Below are 22,400 nucleotides of genomic sequence, written 5' to 3'. Positions count from 1 at the left end.
ATCTCGTCGATCTTCCCCCACAGCCACACACCCCTCCACCCCTGGTCTGCCAGCTAGCCATACCTACGAGGAGGACACACCTGAACTTGACATCGATCGGCCCCAAGCTTTTCATTCACATTCACATACACACACACACACACACACACACACACACACACACACACACACACACACACACACACACACACACACACACACACACACACACACACACACACACACACACACACACACACACACACACACACACACACACACACACACACACACACACACACACACACACAACTGAACAAATGCTTACACACTGTGGCTAACCGTTCATCATGTCCAATAACACGCTTTACAGCAGACCGGCTAATGACACGCCAAACATGTGTGTGAGCAAGAAAGAGAGAGTGCGAGAGAGAGGGGAGAGAAAGAGAGAGTTAGAGAGAGAGAGAGGGGAGAGAAAGAGAGAGTTAGAGAGAGAGAGAGAGAGAGAGGGGAGAGAAAGAGAGAGAGAGACAGAGCGAGGACACACTATATATACCCTAGCTCCATAGAGTCCCACTACATTATACCATTAAGCTCCAATATGATCTATATTCTCATTCTGAAATAATTTTTCGTCATAAGAGCAGGTCTGAGTTGTTTTCCAGTGAGTGAACACAAAGGCGTGCATGGCACGCCCATGTCAACACGGGAGCTTAAACAGAAGACGTTCTCCTCCCCTTAACACATTCTGACAGCTCTCTCCGACGGGCAGATGAATACACCTGAACATGCGCGTAGCAAACAAGACGGAGTAATGTCCTCTCTTATGTCAACGAGGGCCAGCACTGAAGCAACCCTCGGCAATATTGGGAGATTTTCGGGGAAAAAAGGCTAGATCCTGGCACCGGAAATCACTTAATATGAATAAAGCTATGTATACACCTATAGTGACGTAGATACAGATTCATAAAGGTTCTTTTTTGCTTCTCGTTTTGTTCCAGATAGGTCCCATAAAGGTTAACATCATCTAGAAAAAAATCTGAGCTACAAACTGTGTGTTTCTGTCAGCTGGGGGGAAGCAGTGCAGCGGCGGGAGGAGGAGAGAAAAAAAAGCCCTCAGCCAAGCCATCAAGTTGAACATTGAACTTCACAGTAGTAGCTGCCTTTCTATGCCTCTCCTTTTGATGTTACCTCCAAAGCAAAGGATCAAAGGCTTGGAGTGTGGCGTGGGGAAGTCCCAGGCTCTTAGCCTGCCAGCCTGTGATATATGTAAAAATCTACGGCAAAAAAAAAAAGAGAGAGCAAGCTAGGGAGAGACGGGGGAGAGAGACAGGGCGAGAGTCAGAGAGAGAGAGGGAGGGAGACGGACAGAGAAAGGCAGAGAGGGAGAGACCGAGAGGGAGAGCGGGGTGAGTGAGAGAGCAAGAGAGAGCAAGCTAGCAAGGAATGTGGCTAAATAGTAGGTTTCACTCTTAATGAACAGTGGGGATGCAACTGGCTGCTTGACCTCTGGTTGTTTTAGCTAGAATGGGAGGTTAAAATAATGTGTGTTTGAATCAGAGAATAGGTATTGGTTTGATACTGAGAGGGGGTGGGGGGGGAGTACTGGCAGTGTTTGTTACCCTGCACCCAATCCCTCAAACAGCAGTGCAGTACCTACCCCTTACCCCCAACATCAAGGCGGTGAGGCTGTGTCTTCTCTACATAAATATACAGTGTGCTGTTAAAGTGAGGACTACAGTAAACACGGTGGAGATGAAATGCTGTGTGTCTCTCACAGAATCGTCCACACACACACACACACACACACACACACACACACACACACACACACACACACACACACACACACACACACACACACACACACACACACACACACACACACACACACACACACACACACACACACAGCTGGGCCAAATACTGGAGCAGAGGTGTGCTGAAATTGACAAACCTGCTAGAAACAAACAAACAAACAAACACACACACACACACACCCTTTCCCCAAGGCTATAGGATTAAGAGGTCCAGCTGGCTGACAGCAAGCCCTTCCTTCCCACGTATCTCGTCGATCTTCCCCCACAGCCACACACCCCTCCACCCCTGGTCTGCCAGCTAGCCATACCTACGAGGAGGACACACCTGAACTTGACATCGATCGGCCCCAAGCTTTTCATTCACATTCACATACACACACACACACACACACACACACACACACACACACACACACACACACACACACACACACACACACACACACACACACACACACACACACACACACACACACACACACACAGACACACACACAGACACAGACACACAATCTGATCTAAATAAAGCTGACAACTCCAAAGTGGTGCGAGGTAAAGGACACCTCGGGGAGGTGCACCGTTGAGGATGGAGGTGCACCGTTGAGGATGGAGGTGCACCGTTGAGGATGGAGGTGCACCGTTGAGGATGGAGGTGCACCGTTGAGGATGGAGGTGCACCGTTGAGGATGAATGAGGAGGGTGGAAAACATGTTCATCCTTTCATCGCTTCCTCTATGGGAGGAGCCATCCTTGAGAGAACTCTACCATCCATGCAGGTCACCATCCTGCATCTATAAACCAACTAGCACACGGAATAGTGTACAAACAGACACATGTACGCAGTCTTACGTCCATCTAAAAGCCCAGCCAGTATCAACGTCAGCCAGGTTTGTTCATCTACCCTTGGGGTCACCGCCACAGCCCCATTCTTCAAGTTACAGATTCCTTAAGAGACATGGCCTTGAGAGAGGGAGGAGTGGGGGAAAAAGAATGGAGGTACGACATAATCAGCCCGCTGTTGGAGGAATAGGAGAAAGTGAGAGAGAGAGTGAGAATGGAAAGAAAGAGAGAGAGAGAGAAGGGGAGGGGGGGGGGGGGGGGGGGGGACATAAAACATGTCCGGATCTTGTTTCGCAACAGCTGCCAGGTCCTCTGGACTTACTGTATTTCCACATCTTTGTGTGTCTGAGTACAAGTAAGCCTAGGTTATGAGTGGCTGCATGTATACATTATGATAGAACTTGTCGACAAGAACTACAAAAGTATCCCATTGCTCAAGTGCTACGGTATTGTATGTAAACACAAAACAGATGGGGCCCTTCCCAATGTAAATGAATAGCTGAAGGATAGTTGAAGGAAAAGACCTGTGCTGCTATTCAGTCGCATACAGCACCAATATGTCCAATCTATAAGACATTCCGGCTTTCATTGACCTTTAAGAAAATTGTTAGTTTAGGTTATTGAATTTCATTGGGAAATAGTGCATATAGCATAGAGAAATGCAGCACACAAAAGGTAGATCATTCGATATTGCAGACAATCCCCTTGACAACATAATGCACCATTTCCCTATGACTAAAGGATTTTCTACAAGAATAACAATCCAACATGCCACTTTCTCTATATTAACCTATGCCCTAGTCTTGATTTCAAGGCAAGGATGGCAACACCAGATGAACTGTATCCAGATGGTTGAAAAGTAACTGTTTTGGCTCTGTATCCATACTAGAGCAAACCTGAGTGATGGCTGCACTGTGGGGAAGAGCCAGAAATGGGGTTCATGGCTAGAGGGCATACAGTTTTTGACTTTCTGTAGCAGGTTAGGAGAATTAACGTAGCAGGTTAGGAGAATTTATGAAGCAGGTTAGGAAAATTAACGTAGCAGCTTAGGAGAAGTAACGAAGCAGGTTAGGAGAACTAACGTAGCAGGTTACGAGAACTAACGTAGCAGGTTAGGAGAACTAACGTAGCAGGTTAGGAGAACTAATGTAGCAGGTTAAGAGAACTAATGTAGCAGGTTAGGATAATTAACGTAGCAGCTTAGGAGAACTAACGTAGCAGGTTAGGAGAACTAATGTAACAGGTTAGGAGAACTAATGTAGCAGGTTAGGAGAATTAACGTAGCAGGTTAGGAGAATTAAAGTAGCAGGTTAGGAGAATTAACGTAGCAGGTTAGGATAATTAGGTTAAGTTTAGGAGAACTAATGTAGCAAGTTAGGAGAATTAACGTAGCAGGTTAGGAGAATTAACGTAGCAGGTTAGGATAATTAGGTTAAGTTTAGGAAAATGGTTAGGGTTAGCTAAAATGAAGAAAAAAAATCTACTTTTTACGTTAATTTTACATTCTGGCCATGACCAGAAATGGGTGGATGAACTTGAAAATAAAAAGGAAATTAGCAGGTGGGGCATGTTTCAGGTGTGATCAGGGCTTGTGTTGCTAAATCTCGGCTTCAGTCTGCCTCGCCGTGATGGATCGCTAATGAGCAAGAGAAAAATCCATCGGGTGATACCGCAGAATACCATCCATCGACAAGGCAGATCGCTAGTTTCCTCCCTATCAACGACGGGTTAGGGGGAAGAAAAGACAGGAGGATAGACGAGGACGGGGGGAATAGGACGGGGGGCGTGTGAGAGAGAAAAAAAGTCCCAATGATGACACCTAAGTGCAAAGAACGATTAAGGATTTACTTTTCAAAAAGGACTCCCATTGATCTTTTTTGATAGACCTGCAATAAATCTAACTAGATCGACTCACATGAGAACGAAGCCTAATCCTTTAGTCAGATCCAGAAGAACTCAAACCAAACCAGCTGTTAATTTAGGCTTTACAAGATAAAGCAGGAGAAATCCAACCTGATGTACCCTAGGGCAAGGGCTTACATCATCTCTGTAAAGCAATCAACTTATTGCCAGTTTGGAGAGGTAATCAGAGCATACACTGTGAGTGAGAGAGCAAGGGGAGAGGAAGAGTGGAAGAGACGTAAAGAAGAAGAGACACATATAACCCGAGAGGTAGAAAGTACAACAAAACACTGAAAAGGGAAAAAAAGACGTCAAATCTAGAAACATAGCCCAAATATTGCTACACTGAAAACATATGTTTTTTTTCCTCATATGGTGAATGTCTAGGCCTACCCCTACACAGGTCTATTGACTGAAACACTGACTACGTGAAACAAAGATACTTTGAAGGAACAGGCCTCGTATGTGGGAGTACCTTTCTCCAATTATCGCCGGAGAAGCAATAGTTAGTGGAAAGTGGGAAGAGATGCAACAGCAGCGCTCAGGGATGATAGCTGAAGTGGAGCAGGCAGACAGCTGAAGTGGAGCAGGCAGACTGCTGAAGTGGAGCAGGCAGACAGCTGAAGTGGAGCAGGCAGACAGCTGAAGTGGAGCAGGCAGACAGCTGAAGTGGAGCAGGCAGACTTCTGAAGTGGAGCAGGCAGACTGCTGAAGTGGAGCAGGCAGACAGTTGAAGTGGAGCAGGCAGACAGCTGAAGTGGAGCAGGCAGACAGCTGAAGTGGAGCAGGCAGATAGCTGAAGTGGAGCAGGCAGACAGCTGAAGTGGAGCAGGCAGACAGTTGAAGTGGAGCATGCAGACAGTTGAAGTGGAGCAGGCAGACTGCTGAAGTGGAGCAGGCAGACAGCTGAAGTGGAGCAGGCAGACTGCTGAAGTGGAGCAGGCGGACAGCTGAAGTGGAGCAGGCAGACAGTTGAAGTGGAGCAGGCAGGCAGCTGAAGTGGAGCAGGCAGACAGCTGAAGTGGAGCAGGCAGACAGCTGAAGTGGAGCAGGCAGACAGTTGAAGTGGAGCAGGCAGACAGCTGAAGGTGTGGCAGGTAGTGGAGGCCGCCAGATCTATTTCTTGCCCTGAGCACCCTGTAATTCTCCTGGAGGCTCGCCCAGTCTCGGTCCCCTATGGCCGGTGCCACCTCACCCGGGCCTGCTGTCCACACTGTGGCAGCGCCATAGCAAACCATAGTAATTAAAACTGTTATTTTTGTTCTCTCCCCTCACCGTCTTAGCGGAAGTATTGCAAGACGGCTTCCAGCCCACACTGGTAACATGGTCTAATGTCTTTTTCAGCCATGCATCCTGTTTTTGTATGTGAGTGTGTGTGTAGGCTATGTGTAATCATGGTATAGTTGTTTTAGTTCCTTTCCTGATCTGAGTGTGTGTTACCACAATGAGGGTGCAGAGAATATGCATACCACACCACACACACACACACACACACACACACACACACACACACACACACACACACACACACACACACACACACACACACACACACACACACACACACACACACACACACACACACACGCGCGCGCGCGCGCACACACACACACACAGTCATTAACCCCATCTCCTTGTCTATAATGCCCTGTTTACTACATGCAACAAGATCAAATCTCAAATCCAATTCCAGGTCTGACAGACCCCTTCACGTTGTGGAGGAGGGGTGCAAAATGCAGGCTCTGTAGTCTCTGGACATTGTCCAAGGGAAACTGAACCCCAGGAGTCAAAACAAAACCACACGTGAAAGCAGAGCAAAAACAGATCCCCCTCGGCACCCCTCATCTCCCCTACCTCTCCGCCCTCTCGTGGTTACACTGGATGCACACAAGGATCACCACGACTTTGTGGGGCTCCTCTCTCCCCCTACAAATTGTGGCAGGTTTTGGGGCTTTGACACGGACCAGTACTTGTGTGTATACAGGGCACATCCCATGTAAAGGAGAATGCCACTTTAGCTCCACTCTATTGCCCTGTGCTATATTTACCGCCCTGCTAAACCGCCACTACCCCCATCCCCTCTTAAAAGAAAAGAGCCCAGTCCAGGCCTGTGGTTCTGACTGCCCACTGGCACCTCTCACCATGGCCACAAGGTCACACTTTTAATTACACAGAAACAGTAATCTCACCAGACAGATGGCAAGCAGGCCGCCTCTCAATTACTTTATGCCCAATTGAATCATTACTGATGTTATTTGCTCAATTATGGCACACAAAAACACCACAAAACAGGATTTGTGCTACAAGTGTGGGGTGGGGGGAGCAGATGTGCCTCTTGCCAAGCATCTGTGACAGAGATCAAAACAGCGTGAAGAACACAAGCGCAGGGCGGTGTTAGTTTTCAAAAATATCTATCTATCTATAATACTATATTCAGGGCCAGTGAAAACAGACCCTTATTTTTCATGAAGGAACCAAAATCATGGGCCTATGAAAAACATGTCGGCTCCCAACACCCTAGTTTGGTAAACCACATAACAAGAGCAATTTATACTGAACAAAAATATAAAAGCAACATGTGACAATTTCAAAGATTTTACAGAGTTACAGTTCATATAAGGAAATCAGTCAATTGAAATAAATTCATTAGGCCCTAATCTATGGATTTCACATGACTGGGCAGGGGTGCAGCAATGGGTGGGCCTGGGAGGGCATAGGCCCACCCACTAGGCAACCAGTCCCACCCACTGGGGAGCCAGGCCCAGCCAATCAGAAAAGTTTTCCCCCACAAAAGGGCTTTATTACACAATTTGGACGTACGGCCAAATTCTATAGAATGACATTGGAGGCAGCCAATTGCACGCACAGTACCTCCAACATTGTGTTGTGTTATAAAACTGCACATTTTAAAGTGGCCATTTACTCCATCCCACCAAAACTGGCTGACATTTCACAGTATTGTTCCAACCTCAGTGTGGAAAAATATATAAAACAGAGGTAAAGCACGTTTTTGATTGCATTGGGCCTTTAAAAGCAGAGGGGGAAGACATTTGGTTGATGGTTTTCTCTGGGCCCAGCAGTTGTCTTTGGGGAACATCCCGAGGCTCGGCTCCTTTCCTGAAAACCCAGCAGTGAGCGAGCTCTGCTCAGTGTCCAACCTGCCGATGCTTCGCTCTTCCTGCCAATGGCTTCTGTGAATAATTAGAGGTTGGCTTCCCAGCGTCTCTGATCACAGCTCCCCAAGCATCTCAATCTCTGGCCAATCAGCTCGAATGTGTTGGCTACTCAGACATGCTTGAAACCAACACTGATACTGATATTGATTTGATATTGATACTATTACTAAATGTCACGGCCAAAACCAATGAAGACACAAATCCTGGTTAGTTTAGGCTAGAACTTAATAGCACAAATATTGCTGCACCGATGCTCGTATAAATACTCGAACTTAGGCTTTAATCGAGCCAAGAGAGATAAATGCTTTGGTCTTTCAGGTTGTAAATCCTCTGGCTGATTGGCTGCCCGTTTGGTCATTGGGTATATATTTTGCCCTGATTGGTTGCACCCTGGGGTGTCATGTTCTTCGACATGTATACGGAGCTTCATGCCACTGGGGGCTGGAGCCCAACAGGCCGGAGGAGGGCTATTAATCTACCCTAACCATCACAGGGACAAGGAGAAGATCAATGCAACACAAACGTTTTCCAACCCAACAAGAACACTATGGTGACTCCCACCTCTTCTCCTCGATTAGAAAGGAGCAACATGGGCTAAACCAGCACAGGAACTTCCAGGGGGATATATATACGGGTCAAGCTGAGACTAACTCGCCAGGTTGAGTCATTTTCAGACGCGGACAATTCTGAATCCGTATATAATGGCTGTGAAAAACATTTGTCCCCCTCACAACCCTAATAAGACCGACAGCTCCCCGCTAAATGGGAACAGTTGCGTCGAGTGGCACGACCTCTGCTGTAAAACGACCCTCAGAACAGATAGAAAAGTTCCAAGCAGTTTCTTTGAGTCGGGGTGAGGAATTCCCTTGGCCTATAGAGCGTGGTCAGCAGTTGTTCTCTCAAGAGGGCATGTGAGCGACTGGGAAGGAGGGAGGATGGCTGGATGTTACCAACCACATGTCAAATTGAGAAAGAGGGATTCTTCCAGAGCGATTCAGAAAATGCGGAGGTCCGCAAAGCGATCCCGCAGGCCAAGTTACAGGACGAGGAGGAGTAGGGTTGGTGGGCAGAGTTAGTCTCTCATGCACATCCACTCTGTGGCCCTGGAAAAAAAGAGTTCCCCGTTGTAATCTCCAACTCTGCCATGATATCGGCGTTATAGTGTGGGGGAATAGCAGACACGTTAACTAATATATTATAATAATACAGGTCATTTAGCAGATGCTTTCATCCAAAGCGACACCCAGTCATGCGTGCATACATTTTACGTATGGGTGGCCCTGGGAATCGAACCGACGATCCAGCCGTTGCAAGCGCCATGCTCTACCGACTGAGTCATACAGGACCACCAGCTTCTGCTCTGGCAAGCTGGAAGGACCTGAGTCTACAGCTCCAATCACTAGGCCTATACTGCAAACTGACCCACATCCTTACACAATCAAATGTCAATACTGGTCCACAGTAGTAGCATCCAGTGGCTTACTAACAACACTCTCCCAGCTGCTGTGTGTGTGGCAGGGTGAGCGCCATGGCAGGCAGCTCTGACACCTGTCTCTGACAAGTCCCAGCATTCCCACAGAAACTAAAGCTGCCTGGAAGTCAGGTGAAAAACACGAACCCCCATCTCCTGACTACAGCACACACACATACAGTAGACTACAGGCGCTGCAATATCCTAACCAAGAGGCACGTAAGTGTTATCCAGACCACTTACAAAGCCTCAATACCATCGCTAGAGATGCCCTCATGTCTCTCAGATTCAATCTGTGGCTTGGAGCTGTAAAATGTTGCTTCCCGCAGTCTCTGCTGTGACCACCGTTTTTTTTTTTTTGCATAGCGCTCGACTTGCGTAACTGTCGAGTGGTTTCTCTCTCGGGAGACAATGACTGTGTACAGAGCAGGCCAAATCTTTCCATTTTAAATAGGCTAGAGATTGTGAGAGAGACAAGACGATTGGTCCACTGTTTTAAAATAAACACTTCTATGAGAGTTGTGTAACATACAGGTAACTGCCAGAATAAAGGAAACACCAGCATAGTGTCTTAATAGGGCGTTGGGCCAGCATGAGCCCGAACAGCTTCAATGCGCCTTGGTATAGATTCTACAAGTGTCTGGAGTTCCATTGGAGGGATGCGAAAACATTCTTCCACAAGAAATTCCATCATTTGGTGTTTTGTTGATGCTGGTGGAAAACGTTCTCAGGCTCCAGAATCTCCCATTGCTGTTTAATTGGGTTGAGATCTGGTGAATGAGATGGCATATGGTTTACATCGTTTTCATGCTCATCAACCATTCAGTGACCACTCGTGCCCTGTGGATGGGGGCATTGTCATCCTATGGGGGCATAGCCATGATAGGCAAAATAATGGCCTGCCCAGTAATTTTATACATGATCCTAAGCACAATGGGATGTTTACTGCTTAATTAACTCAGGAACCACATATGTGTGGAAGCACCTACTTTCAGTATAGTTTGTATCCCTCATTTACTCAGAGTGTTTCCTTTATTTTGGCAGTTACCTGTACAGTGCGTTGTTTTTTTAAGGGAACAGTGAGAAGCACAGATAGGTAAGACTGCCTGGGGCTGAGGCCCTGAGCCTTGTGTGCCTGGAGTAAACGTCGGAATCCACGCTGTAACTGTAACTTAATTGTAAACTCCCCTGAGTTCACTGAGAGTATCAAAGTCTAGCTGGGTCAGAGAGTGTGTAATTGAGTTGTACAGTCCAACAACAGCTACAACTGACACTGCTGCAGCTACTGTGAATCCTTCTACTATTACCATTACTAGTGCTTCTTTACCCATAATATACTTTATGTGCGCTATATAGTGAGTTTGGGGGGGGTTAGGGTTCAAGCTGGGTGCTGGGGCAGAGGACTGAGCCTGATTGAGTGCTGCAGCCCCTGGTATGGAGATGCTGCCGGTGCTCACTCTGCCACATGGCCGACCACCGCCCCTTTCCCCGCCTCATTTGCACAGCAGTCCCGCTTTCTGCACTCAGTGTATCTTTTTGTCGTTTCCCTGCCGAGGGCCCATTTGTATTATCTGCCGAAATGGCAGGCAGAGGGAGGAGGGGGTAGGGAGGAGGAGAAAACACGGGAGTCTTGTCCCAAGGAGACTGTGTTTTTCTACAGCGGCGCTTCTCAACACCAACCTCCCCCCGGAACACACACACAGGCGGACGGACACTGAGGCCCAACTCCCCCCCCCTGACTAATGTGCCCCGACACTCATACATCACCCATAAATTGGCCAAATGAATTAACCATGACCTCTGCTTAGCGTTACAGGCTTTAAATGGATTTCCCCCTCCTCAGGTCTGGCCAATAATTGCATTTATCCATCTTGTTGAAACGCAGTTTACACACTCGCTAACATCATGCCAATAGCGGCTACATTTTCCGCTCCAATGAGGGAGATTTGTCATCGGATCATAACAGGTAATACGAACAACAATTAGTCTGATGACTTCACTGTATGTCAATGTCTGGCGGGCCAGTAGGCAAGGCCTTGATGGAGCTATCTATCTAATCCCCACTCTTTCTCAACTCAAACCTCGCAATTCTTTCATATCAATCACGCAAACCTCCAGGTTGAAGAAACAACAGCCGGCCATGGTTGTGGTATCTGGTAAATGAGGGTGGTGAGCAACCACACACAGACAGACCACGCCATAGCTGTGAACACTGGTGTTGGTGGGGTTCGTCTCTACACTTGTGTTGTGTTTGAACAGTAGTGCATTAGACACACTGGGGCCCACAGGACAATTCAGCTATGTAAACACAGAGGAACTTCCTTCCCCTCCGGTCCTTCAGGCCGGCACTGAGACGACCCACTGTTTAAACAGCAGAGAATTCCTCCGGCCGTCTGGCCCTACCAGAGCAGCTGCTCTCCACTGAGACCTCAGTGCAGGGCAGACCAGAGAGAGACTCAGTGTTAAGTCAAAAAGTCCTCGGGGTCATCCTCCAAAGATAAATACATATTTAAATACATAATGGCCATAACAGGTTTACGTTGACCAGTGTGATGTCTGAATTGGGTTTTATTTGGTCACATACAATGGTAGGGTAGTCACCTGGGCATAGCCAGATGAGCTAACCAGAATATCAAGCGTTAAAACTGAAATCTTGCCACTCAACACCACCTGTTATGACAAAGCCAGCAATTTATCTTTATTGGTATTTGAAAAATGCAAAGCACGGTGCTCCATAAAGATAGAGGGGAAGTAAAGGGGAAGATTTAAAAAACTCCTCGTTCTAAAGGGCACCGTGACAGACGTCACAAGGGCCGGTCACATGACCCTCATTGTCCACCCCCGCAAAATGACACGATGGCGACCGAGACGCTTACTGTCGATTATGTGGACCACGTTCAATATTTCAGAAATCACTTAAGGTCTCAAAAATCTTCCTTTTTATCTTCCATTATTATGACATCATGTAAATCCTTTCAATTGACTGTCAATCAAACCTGTTATATCACTATAATAGGCCTAATATAGAAAATCAGAGTCGACTTCCTTTTCCCTGTAGATATCGATCTTAGTGCTATATGACTGTGAACAACAGGTCATGATTTAAACCCAAACCTTATTTCAACCTTGCTGAATCCAATTGTCCTCCACTTCAACAGGGCAAAATCTGCTCTCTGCTTTTCAGTTGATTTGGTCCTCAGTCCGCATCCATCCCCTCTGGCTGACAGCGAAGGCCACTCATCCCACCTCGGGCCACTTGTCCAAACAGACACTCAATTCACTTTGACCCCTTGGGGAGCCAATTGACAATTCACTCAGTGCTGGGAGTCAATTTCCTCACGTTTGGAATTGACCCTAAACACTGCTGACCCCCTTCCTCAGTGGAGTAGAGTGCATTAGGGAGATTTAAACCTATGCTTTTCACACAAACGACCCCCCCCCCCCCCCCCCCCACCTACTCAAACACACAGACCACAACATACAATTATATCCCACAACAGAATGAGATGTGGTTTTCAATCTACTCTACAGCCTACTAGGAGCCCACTATAGCATGTGCCCATGTGACCAGTACTTCTCATGATATGTTATCTACTATACCCAAAGCTGTCCTTTTAAGAGGGGCAATATTATTGTGTGCAAATAGATTTCTAATGGGCAGCAAAAGAGTGGACACTGGAAATTTGCTCTTAATCTATTGGGAAATTGGTGCACAGACCCGGACGCTCTCTCAGTACTCCACATTGCGTGTGTGCAAAGGGCTTACATTTCATTAGCCTTGTGCATTTTTACATACAGTAATCTCCGCAACATTTTGTTCTAAATCCCACAATAATCTGGAGATTAGCAGATGAATTTATTTCTGCTGTGGCTCTAAAACTCCCTCAGCTTTTCAAGCAGTTATGAACCAACCTTTAACAGCAAAAAAGCAAACAATCACCTCATTAGTGCTCGCACACACACACACACACACACACACACACACAGCACTCCTCAGAGCTTATCCTCCCACAATTAAGAGTTTAATTAGAATATAAAAAAATGCATAGTTTTATCACCTTTCCTTTCTCAATTATGCGTTTAATACAAAACGGTCCCTCACATCTTAAAAGGTTTGGGTCCAGTTTATCCGAATAAACAAAAAATTGCAATCACAAACTGGACAGACAGACCCATCTCAAGGATGTCAAATGATCTATGCTCCTTACAAATACAGAAACCCTTGACATTTGTGAGTACATTAAATACAGCAGATAATAACCATAACAGGATACACTGGTAAGACTGCTGCATCTTTTAACGCAGGACCTAATATTGTAATGACAATGACTTTATATATGCAATTTCTTTTCCCTTTCAAGTTAAAAATACAATTATAAGTTTGTTGTAGTTTATAACAATGGTGAGATGCTACAGGGATGTATAAGTCCTAAAGGGTTCACATATTTTCTCCAAACATTGCAGGCAATTATTCATAATCACTTCTCCCAAAACACCAAGCTCTCCTGAGTGAGATTTCCGCACAATGGAACATTCTAGAGCGTTCTACCGCATCCACAAAAGGCTGGCCTACCACAGGTGATCGCTGCACATTGGCACGGCTAGTTATTATATAGCCCAACATGATCATTAGGGGTTGTGATAGTGTTACACAAACCGCAGACACACAGGCGTGCGAGCTGCGCGCACACACACACGCGCGCGCACACACACGCATGCGCGCACGAGCACATTCAAACACAGACACTCCAATGGAAAACTCAACCACTCCTATCACTCGTCATAAAAGGGTCAGAGAGGCAGCTCTTTTCCCAACAGAAAGCACTCTGCACTTTGACCCTCCCCAAACACACTCCAATCCAAACATATGCCTGGCACCACCAAATTCCCCCACAGTCACACAATCCTCTCGCCCACCAACGCTTTTAGGGCGGACATTTTGATGATGAGACGTGGACACAGGAGGAGGTAAATACTGTAGAGAACTGGCCAGATTCATTAAGAGGAAAAGCCACACACATGGCCTGTCCGTCAAGCTCGGCAATAAACTTGCCCCCCCCCTCTTCTCCTAGTCCCGCTGTTTTTTTGGGGGGGGGATAAATGTGAGGCCTGGAGGCACTATTATTTGGACATTAACCAGGAACTGTCGCTGCTCTCATTGCCCAGCATTAACAGCAATTATGCGCCCTATTCAACCGGCCTTTGTGCGACCCCCCCACACACACACACACACACACACATACACACATCGCTGGACGCATTTCCCGCTTTTCTTAACCCCCCCCACCCAACGCATTCTCTCCCACGCCGCTGGTAAACTCCTTTCGCTGCTGGGCTTGAATGAATGAGTTTATGGAAATATGCACACAGACAAAAAAATAAATATACCTAGTCTAAATGTTATCAATAATAGCATCAATAATTATTTCCCCCCAAAAACATACAGTAAAATACCTTGCACATGCATTTGAAAAATGCAACACACTTAATGATACAGGTTTTCCCTATAAAAAGGTCTATGGTAGGATGATCATGAAATGATCATTAGACAGACAATCAATACTACAGATGTACCACAGAGCTATTTGTGGACACCAGAAAGAGGAGCTGCTGATATTACAACAGCTAATAGGGATCCAAATACCCCAAAAATGGTATCTTTGTACTGGTTGCAGTGCAAAACCCCAGCTCTATTGTAAAGGAATACAACCCCCTGCTACAACCTGCTCTAAACTATATTGATTCTATAATTGATGGAAAGAGAAAGAAATCTTTGAGCTTCAGTAGAATTACAGAATAAAGGGGTGAGATGGTCTATCTAAGGAGTCATTGCCTGCAAGGTAAGCCTTGACATCTCGACTAGCAGTCCGGGGCTAACTCATCCGACGCACCCAACACGTGCGTTTGTATCAGAACAATTTAAAGGTATAAGGACAGTACAACAAAGAACCATAAGAACTGCCCCTTGAAATTCAGGGAGCATCCATGCATTTTACATGTGCCGGATCTAGGGAGCATAGAATATCAAATATATGAGTGCATATTGCATGCACATACTGTGCCGTACATATATGGGACACACATGCAAACACACACCCACAGATAGGCAATCGTTAGATTTCCATGTTTCAGAGAGCCCCGAGCCCTGTGGGCCGGCAGCAAGACTATATTTAACAGATGACAAAAGTTGCATTCCAGATGTACAGTGAGATCTTTGTGTTGAGCTTTATGGAAATGCATGGGAGACAGAGACAGAGAGATAGGGAGAGAGGGGGTGAGTGGAGGGGAAGAAGAGGAGAGCACCAGTCCACAGCTGCTAAGCCAATGCTGTTTTTTTAACAGAATAGCATACAGCGGTATGGCCCAGCGATAGGGAAGTGGAAGGTTAGGGGTGAAAGTGTTTTGTCAGTAGTCTATGCAATTTGCTTTACCAGCTGCAGTTCTACTGAGGAAGAAACATTGTATATTTCAGTTCTTGGTCTGTTACAATTGAATGAAATCCATCACCTTTTTGATAACCTTAGATTTAGAGTTCTATTACACAAAGACCCATCGCATAGGTTTGATAGGTAAACAGAAGGGGACAAAAGACGCAAGAACTATACCCAAACTTTATTCACAACCAGTAGGGAACAACTCCCATCCCAGTATTTAAAAACCAAATTAAAAACACGCACACAAACGTGTTGGACTGACTTATTCTTCCTGTGTGTCGTTTCAAACCAACCGATGGAGAGTTTTGTATGCTTTCACACAGCTCAGCCTGCCAACATCATCAGCATAAGACAATTAAGCCCTGCCAACAAAAAAAAATAAAAAATCTCTGTAAATATTTACAGCGCAAATCTTTTCCATTCATTCACCAGGCGCTAACAAAACCTTACTGTACTCTCCCTCTCTAACCCCCCCTCCTCCTCTTTCTCTACATCTGCGATTCATTGACTTTACAATTTACCACATGTCGAGATGGGAGAGGTCGAGACTCCATCTGAATCACGGCACAAATATGCGAGTGATTTATTGTTTTAAAAGCCGTGGGCCGATTTAGTGCAACTCCACTTTTCCTGAGCATTACTCCTATTGGCAGACCATGAACAATTACAGTTTGGACTAATTAAGCTGAGAGAATGTGCTGTGCGCCGCTAATGTCTAGCAGGCCCCAATTTTTGTTTAATGGTGCCAAAATTTGCTCCCCAACTTAACTCCCTCAAATCCAAAACAGATTGCACTTTTTATGTGTTTATCAAGCTCAAGAAAAATAAAGATGTTTTCTTTTCCTTGCATGGGATGAGAGGAACAGAGAAGTGGAAGGGGGGGAGAGGAAAGATTGAGAGAAAGAGAGAGAGGGGGAGAGAGAGCGGGTCCTGCTTCCACTATACTTTGTAAACAAAAGTGATTTGCAGGACAAAAGGATCACAACCTTAATAAATTCGGAGTGCGTTTTGCGAGGTGAAACACAAAATGTGGACGCATAGTGCCATGAACCCCCTGCGGATAGCAATTAGGTCCTATTAACATGTAAAGCCGATTTGATAAGGTTTGGGTCTATCCCCTAAATCCACATGAAGCTATCTTTCCCCACCTCGCAGGGACAAGCCATTCAGAACTGCACCAGAACACACATAATCCACATCATATACCATTGTTATGCATATGCTGCTAACATATTTAAAAAGATACTGTCTGTGTCAATTCTAAAATATTGGACATACCATCACATCTACATAAACACAAAGGATTACGCTAGGCGCTATTTCCAGGCTGATGTGCAATTACAACTGCTAAACCGGATGTTAATTGCAATAATCTTGCCACAAATCCACCATTCCCTCCAAAAACATGTAAAAATGGCATGTCATTAATTGTGAAGGCAAGTAGTATTTTTTTTTAAATAGGTGGGTCTACCACAATAGGAGACATAGTGGTGCAGCAATACAAGTGAAACAAAGAAAAGAGAGAAAAAAAGCTATTGGTATAGCTAACCACACAACGCTTCTCGCCAAGCTTGCTGTGGAATCGCCACGGGTTTCGGGAGCGTCTTTCTTCCCACTCTAAATAGACTAGTGGAATCTTGGTGTTGTGTTCTCTCTCTCTCCCTCTCTCTTTTTTTGTTCCTTTTTAAAACTAATCGTAATTATACAACGAAACCCAAAACCCCAGCCAAAAGCCTGCTTGCCCCGGGAATTATGGGGCCAGGGGTGGCGTCAAATATCTTAACATTCAAAAGTCTGAGAGGCAGTAAATAAACCCAGTAGATTTATGGCCCTGCAGCCCTATGCCAGAGTTCTTGCAACTCCGCTCTCTCGCCTCTCTGCAGACCTGTTGAGGTGTGACGTTAGCCCGTAGCACTGGAGCTAACCCATCACCTTTTCAGAAAGACCCATGTTAGCATTAGCATCTGCACAATCGCAGAGAGAGAGAGAGAGGGAGAGGGAGAGGGAGAGAGAGAGAGAGAGAGAGAGAGAGAGAGAGAGAGAGAGAGAGAGAGAGAGAGAGAGAGAGAGAGAGAGAGAGAGAGAGAGAGAGAGAGAGAGAGAGATGTGCAAGAAACAGTATGGCACCGGGGGTTAGCTGGCCAGGCCACTTCACCAATTCATCCTGCTCCTACTGAACCAGCAGACCTTTGTGTGAGGTTGAAAAAGGAGGGAGGGGAAGGATGTGAGGAATGAGGGGAAGAGAGAGGAGAAGAGGGCAGGAGGCCTAACACCCTGGGCACAACGTCATGTCAAACTGCTAAATGATCCCAAATTGTACAGCTTTTTAGACTTAGGTGGTTGGAAAAACAAACTCTCGCTCATTATAGCTCTCTGAGGTCAGACAAATTATAGTGACCTCCACACACACACACACACACACACACACACACACACACACACACTCACACTTCAAAAAGACATGCAGTAACGGAATCACAGGAAGCATAGAAAGGCATGCCCGAAATGTTAAGATCACTGCCAGCTGACAAAAAGGAGAACTCAAGTGGTAAGACCGTAGCATCACTAACGTCACAATCGTATCACATTGGACCAATAAATGCCTAAAGGTATGGAAACAAAAAAACAAAAATGTCCACACACATGCCAAAACATGAATTACAAAAATAATAGTATTGCACCGTCTGCACCAACGAGACCGGAAATCGATTAAATTAGAAAATTGGACAACCGACAACGCCTGCTATATCAAAGAACCGTAACATAACAATGGAGTGAGCTAGCCATTTCCAATCACAGACACAGCACTAGTCATATTCCGCAGCCTTCGTTACTAGTTAGGAAGAAAGACAGATAATCAATGCCCAGGTGAATTATTGATGCTATACATTTATGAATACAACGGAGACGAAACATCAAAGCTCTAACGGCTGGACACACACGGTGCAAAAAGGAGGGTTGGGTTAGTGCAGTAGGTAAACCATCATCAGCCTAAAAAGGTATGACGTACTCTCAGGGGAAGAATAAAGCACAATTATAGTGCAGTTCTACTTGTGCAATAAAATGATGTCACAATGTCGCCTTGCTTTGTAAACCAATTACAAAGCAAACACGGTTCGCTAGGCATTTCTGAAATGTTATTTTTGCAGATGATCTTATCCTACATACAGGTAGGTGATGGGGAATGACAGTGACCAAAAAGGCTAATATGACAACGTTCCTGATTAGGAATTACCTCTGAACTAATGGGCAATAGGAGGAAGACTGTACACAGACCCGAGATCAGATTGAGACATGTGCAGCAGCATCTTCTTACAGTGCAAGGGCATTCCATGACTTTATTCTTATCAGCTTAGTACATAAGCACATTCTAATGTGGAAGTTACGTGTGCTAGTGCTGGACCTGGGTTTATAGTGAACAAAAAGAAACTAACCCTTGCCACGTTGAAACTAGAAGCCAGCTTAAAGTGTGTGTGTGTGTGTGTGTGTGTGTGTGTGTGTGTGTGTGTGTGTGTGTGTGTGTGTGTGTGTGTGTGTGTGTGTGTGTGTTTGTGTGTGTGTGCGTGTGCGTGTGCGTGTGCGTGTGCGTGTGTTAAAGGTAAAGAATGGCAATTGGTCTCAAATATGCACGAGACACACTTTTAATAAAAGACCAAATCATAAAATATACAAATAGCAAGATAATTCAATAAGATGTATAAAAACATTTTTTTTAAATAAAATAAATTGCTATGCAATTATTTTGTAGACATGTTATAAGACATGCTTAAAATGTGCCTGACACAAAAGGATGCATTGCATTGCCTATCACATGTGTGTTGATTTTCAAGGTGTGCCTGATGCACTAAATTGAGGAAACAAATATTAATTTCATTACCAAAAGGCATATATGGGGGTAAGTTCATATTTCCTAATGCCTATTTTTTTTGCCTTAACCTTGTAAAATTAGATGACATGTCCTAAAGCGATGACTTGTAATTGCAACCATAAAATAAAATAAAAACGGTTTAGAAAATTATCCCGCTTAAGCATTGCCCAGTGTGACTTGGAGGTGGCGAGTAATTGAGTAAGTTTGCATAATTATAGCAAAGCTGATTGCCTCTAATAAATAAGATGAATTTATTCATAAATAACGTTTTACATGGCACATGCTTTTAAGAGCGATGGTTTACCCGTTACAAGCTAGAGTGGTATGCAAGCAGTACACAGGCTACAACACTGTGGCATGTAAAATTCTCACATTATTTCCAGCCTATACATCAATTATTTTAGATTTAAATGTTTGAGGGAAAAATATTCATGTCTGCATATTCAAAGTAACTGTCAATGACAGGCCTCTTTCAGCTAATGTCACTGCCGTTAGACAGATGCAAATTAAATAAACTAATCAACACATTGGTTTTGTTTTTATAAGGTTCCTTCTCGATGCTTTTCTGAGTTTCCTTTATGCTGATATATTTATCTAAACGTACCTGTGTTAGGTGTTATTATACAGTACTAAGAAGGTTTAAATGGGTCATGAGTTTTAAGCATTAAAGTAAAAAAGGTTTTCAATGATGTTGTGAAAACAACGTAGCCAAGGCACAGTACAACATTATATTAGGGGGCAGTATAAAATCAAAGCCAGAAGTAGCCTATCTGAAACTCACATAATAATACAATAACAAGAAGAAGAACAAGAATAATTTTTTATTGTCCACTATAAACTGAAATGTTTTTATTAAAATTAATGTTTATGTTTTGTATTATAATTTGATCACAGGTGAACAATAAATAGATTATTCATCATATGCACATGACCTTGCATACAATTGTTTTTATTTGAGGTGATGGAAACGCATTGAGCTCCTATAGAATGCTATCGGCTTCAGAGAAACATGCAGGAACACTGTGTTGCAAGCGACATGCATGCCATTGTACAGTTCATAAGTTGTGAAACTTCTGTCTACATTTAACAACTAAACACACCTAGCTGGGTGACAATGCGCGTTTACTCTAGGGGCTACTTGGGTTGTGTCCACTAATGTATAGGTGTAAATAAACGAACTTACTGTGCGTGCTGTTGGAGAAAGTGATCCATTCGGAAGGTACGGGCTTGTAAGATCGGGGATCATTATAAATGGATAGCCCGGGTACGGTGGGCTCTTGAACAGCCCTCCATCTTGCCTTTTCGCAGCTAACATGGCGGGGGAAAAGAATAACTTTTATAAGTGCCTTGAAAACTTTGATGCATCTGAGATTCCAGAAGAAACTCATTCGGTATGCTCATATAGTGCCATTGTGTAAAAATCTAAGAGACAAGAGCGTGAACGGAAAAGCAGAAACTCACCCTCCTCTAAACTTTCTCTTGTTTTGTCCCTGAAAGTTTCAGATCTAGGCGGAGGCCGTCTTTCCGCCTTGAAATGCAACGAAACACAGGGGTTGTATTAAAGAAACACATAGGGAAATCATTACGTCTTAAATACCGTGGTTTCACTTCACATTTCGCGCACAATAAGTAAATGGTTGCAAAATACCGACTGGACAATCGATTACGATTATTTCACTCACCTCCGAATCCGACGAGCTGTTTTGATTTGTTTCTGATTCATTTACAAGAGAAGATTTGACATCTGCTAAATCCCTTTCTGCTGATAAATTCTCCGAAATTTTTTCCTCTTGCTCCCCTTCGTCTTTGAAGGAAATCATTTCATCGTTCGCACCCAAATCGTCCCCTCCACCGCCGTTGAGCTGCGGCATTTTCCCGAGCAATTTTGGGGGGCAAAAACACAAAGTTTTAAACCCTTGATCTTGGTGATCTAGAATCCGAGTTAAAGTTTAGAGTCTGTATTGGCGTTTTCCAAGCACTGGCGGTTAGTACAAACTAAAAAGAAGGGGAATCTTGGCAGAAAAAGAAGCCGGAGATGGAGCTGAGCCGCTCGGATTGAGTGAGTTGAAGTTGGTCGGAGTGGTTTTCAGTTCAAAGGCGGCGCTGATTGACAGATAGAGAGGGATGGAAATAGAGAGAGTCTGGATTCAGGATTATTGACAGGGAGAAACACACAAGAAACTAATGAGATTCAAAAAGGGAGGGACTTGAAGTGACGTTTTTATAAATAGGGAGAGAGAAAAAAAAAAGCCTGGAGGAAGCCGGCGGACGAGTGTGCAGTTAGAGAAGGCAGTTTGGGTGAGGAACGCAGGACAGTGAAGCACCCGTTTGCTTTTGTGCTGGAATAGCAAAATAGGCAGAAGTAGCCTACTTGTAAATGCGGATTCAATATATGGGCGGTCTCCCACTGAAAATGAATAGAGAGCACATCCTTATTTTCTCCAGTTTTCAAAATGTAGCAATTTTGAAAAGCCACGACATAGGGGCCAAAAGTTTACTGCGCATGCTTTCCAGGATAAACTTAAATCAATCTAGGCTATATCAACATTTGCTTCATAGGGTAGGGGCAGGTTACATGAAGCAGTATGAATACCATTTCGATTACTATGACATCTTGAGCCCGTTCCTTTTTTCTTTAGCCCATGTAATGCTAGCTATGATTATGTTGATATTATTAGACATTTTGTTGTACATTTCTCACAACATTTTGCATAATTTTATATTTTAGACTATATCCTGAATTAGGTTGCATCTATAGTTTATGTATTTGCATTTTGAAATACAAAGGACACAATGATGGGCGCACAGACGTGCTCTGTCTGCACACGGTTGGGAAGAATACAGGCAGAGGGGCTAATGAGGCCGGGGTTTTAGGACTAACCTGTAGCCTATTCATTCTGAATAATATAA

General features: G+C 44.7%; 1 protein-coding gene across 29 annotated transcripts in view; it reads right to left on the bottom strand.

Moving 5' to 3' along the window:
* LOC139570202 (transcription factor 7-like 2) overlaps positions 1-21,823 on the bottom strand; it is a 108,252-nt gene extending 86,429 nt beyond the window's left edge. For 8 of the 29 annotated variants that reach the window (XM_071391842.1, XM_071391845.1, XM_071391855.1 and 5 more), the window contains exons 1-3: positions 21,173-21,820; positions 20,952-21,018; positions 20,674-20,798 (exon numbers count right to left, since the gene is read on the bottom strand). In XM_071391842.1, coding sequence (XP_071247943.1) covers positions 20,674-20,798; positions 20,952-21,018; positions 21,173-21,361 — 381 coding nt within the window. In that variant the 5' untranslated portion in view covers positions 21,362-21,820. Of the gene's footprint in view, positions 1-20,673; positions 20,799-20,951; positions 21,019-21,172 lie in introns of all 29 variants that reach the window. The other 21 variants (XM_071391843.1, XM_071391865.1, XM_071391863.1 and 18 more) reach the window with 7 other exon arrangements.
* Positions 21,824-22,400: the final 577 nt, after the last annotated feature.

This window comes from Salvelinus alpinus, chromosome 3 (genome assembly GCF_045679555.1).
Source record: "Salvelinus alpinus chromosome 3, SLU_Salpinus.1, whole genome shotgun sequence".
NCBI lineage: Eukaryota > Metazoa > Chordata > Actinopteri > Salmoniformes > Salmonidae > Salvelinus > Salvelinus alpinus.
The sequence above is the reverse complement of the archived record's forward strand: the minus strand, read 5'-3'. Positions and strand labels throughout refer to the sequence as shown.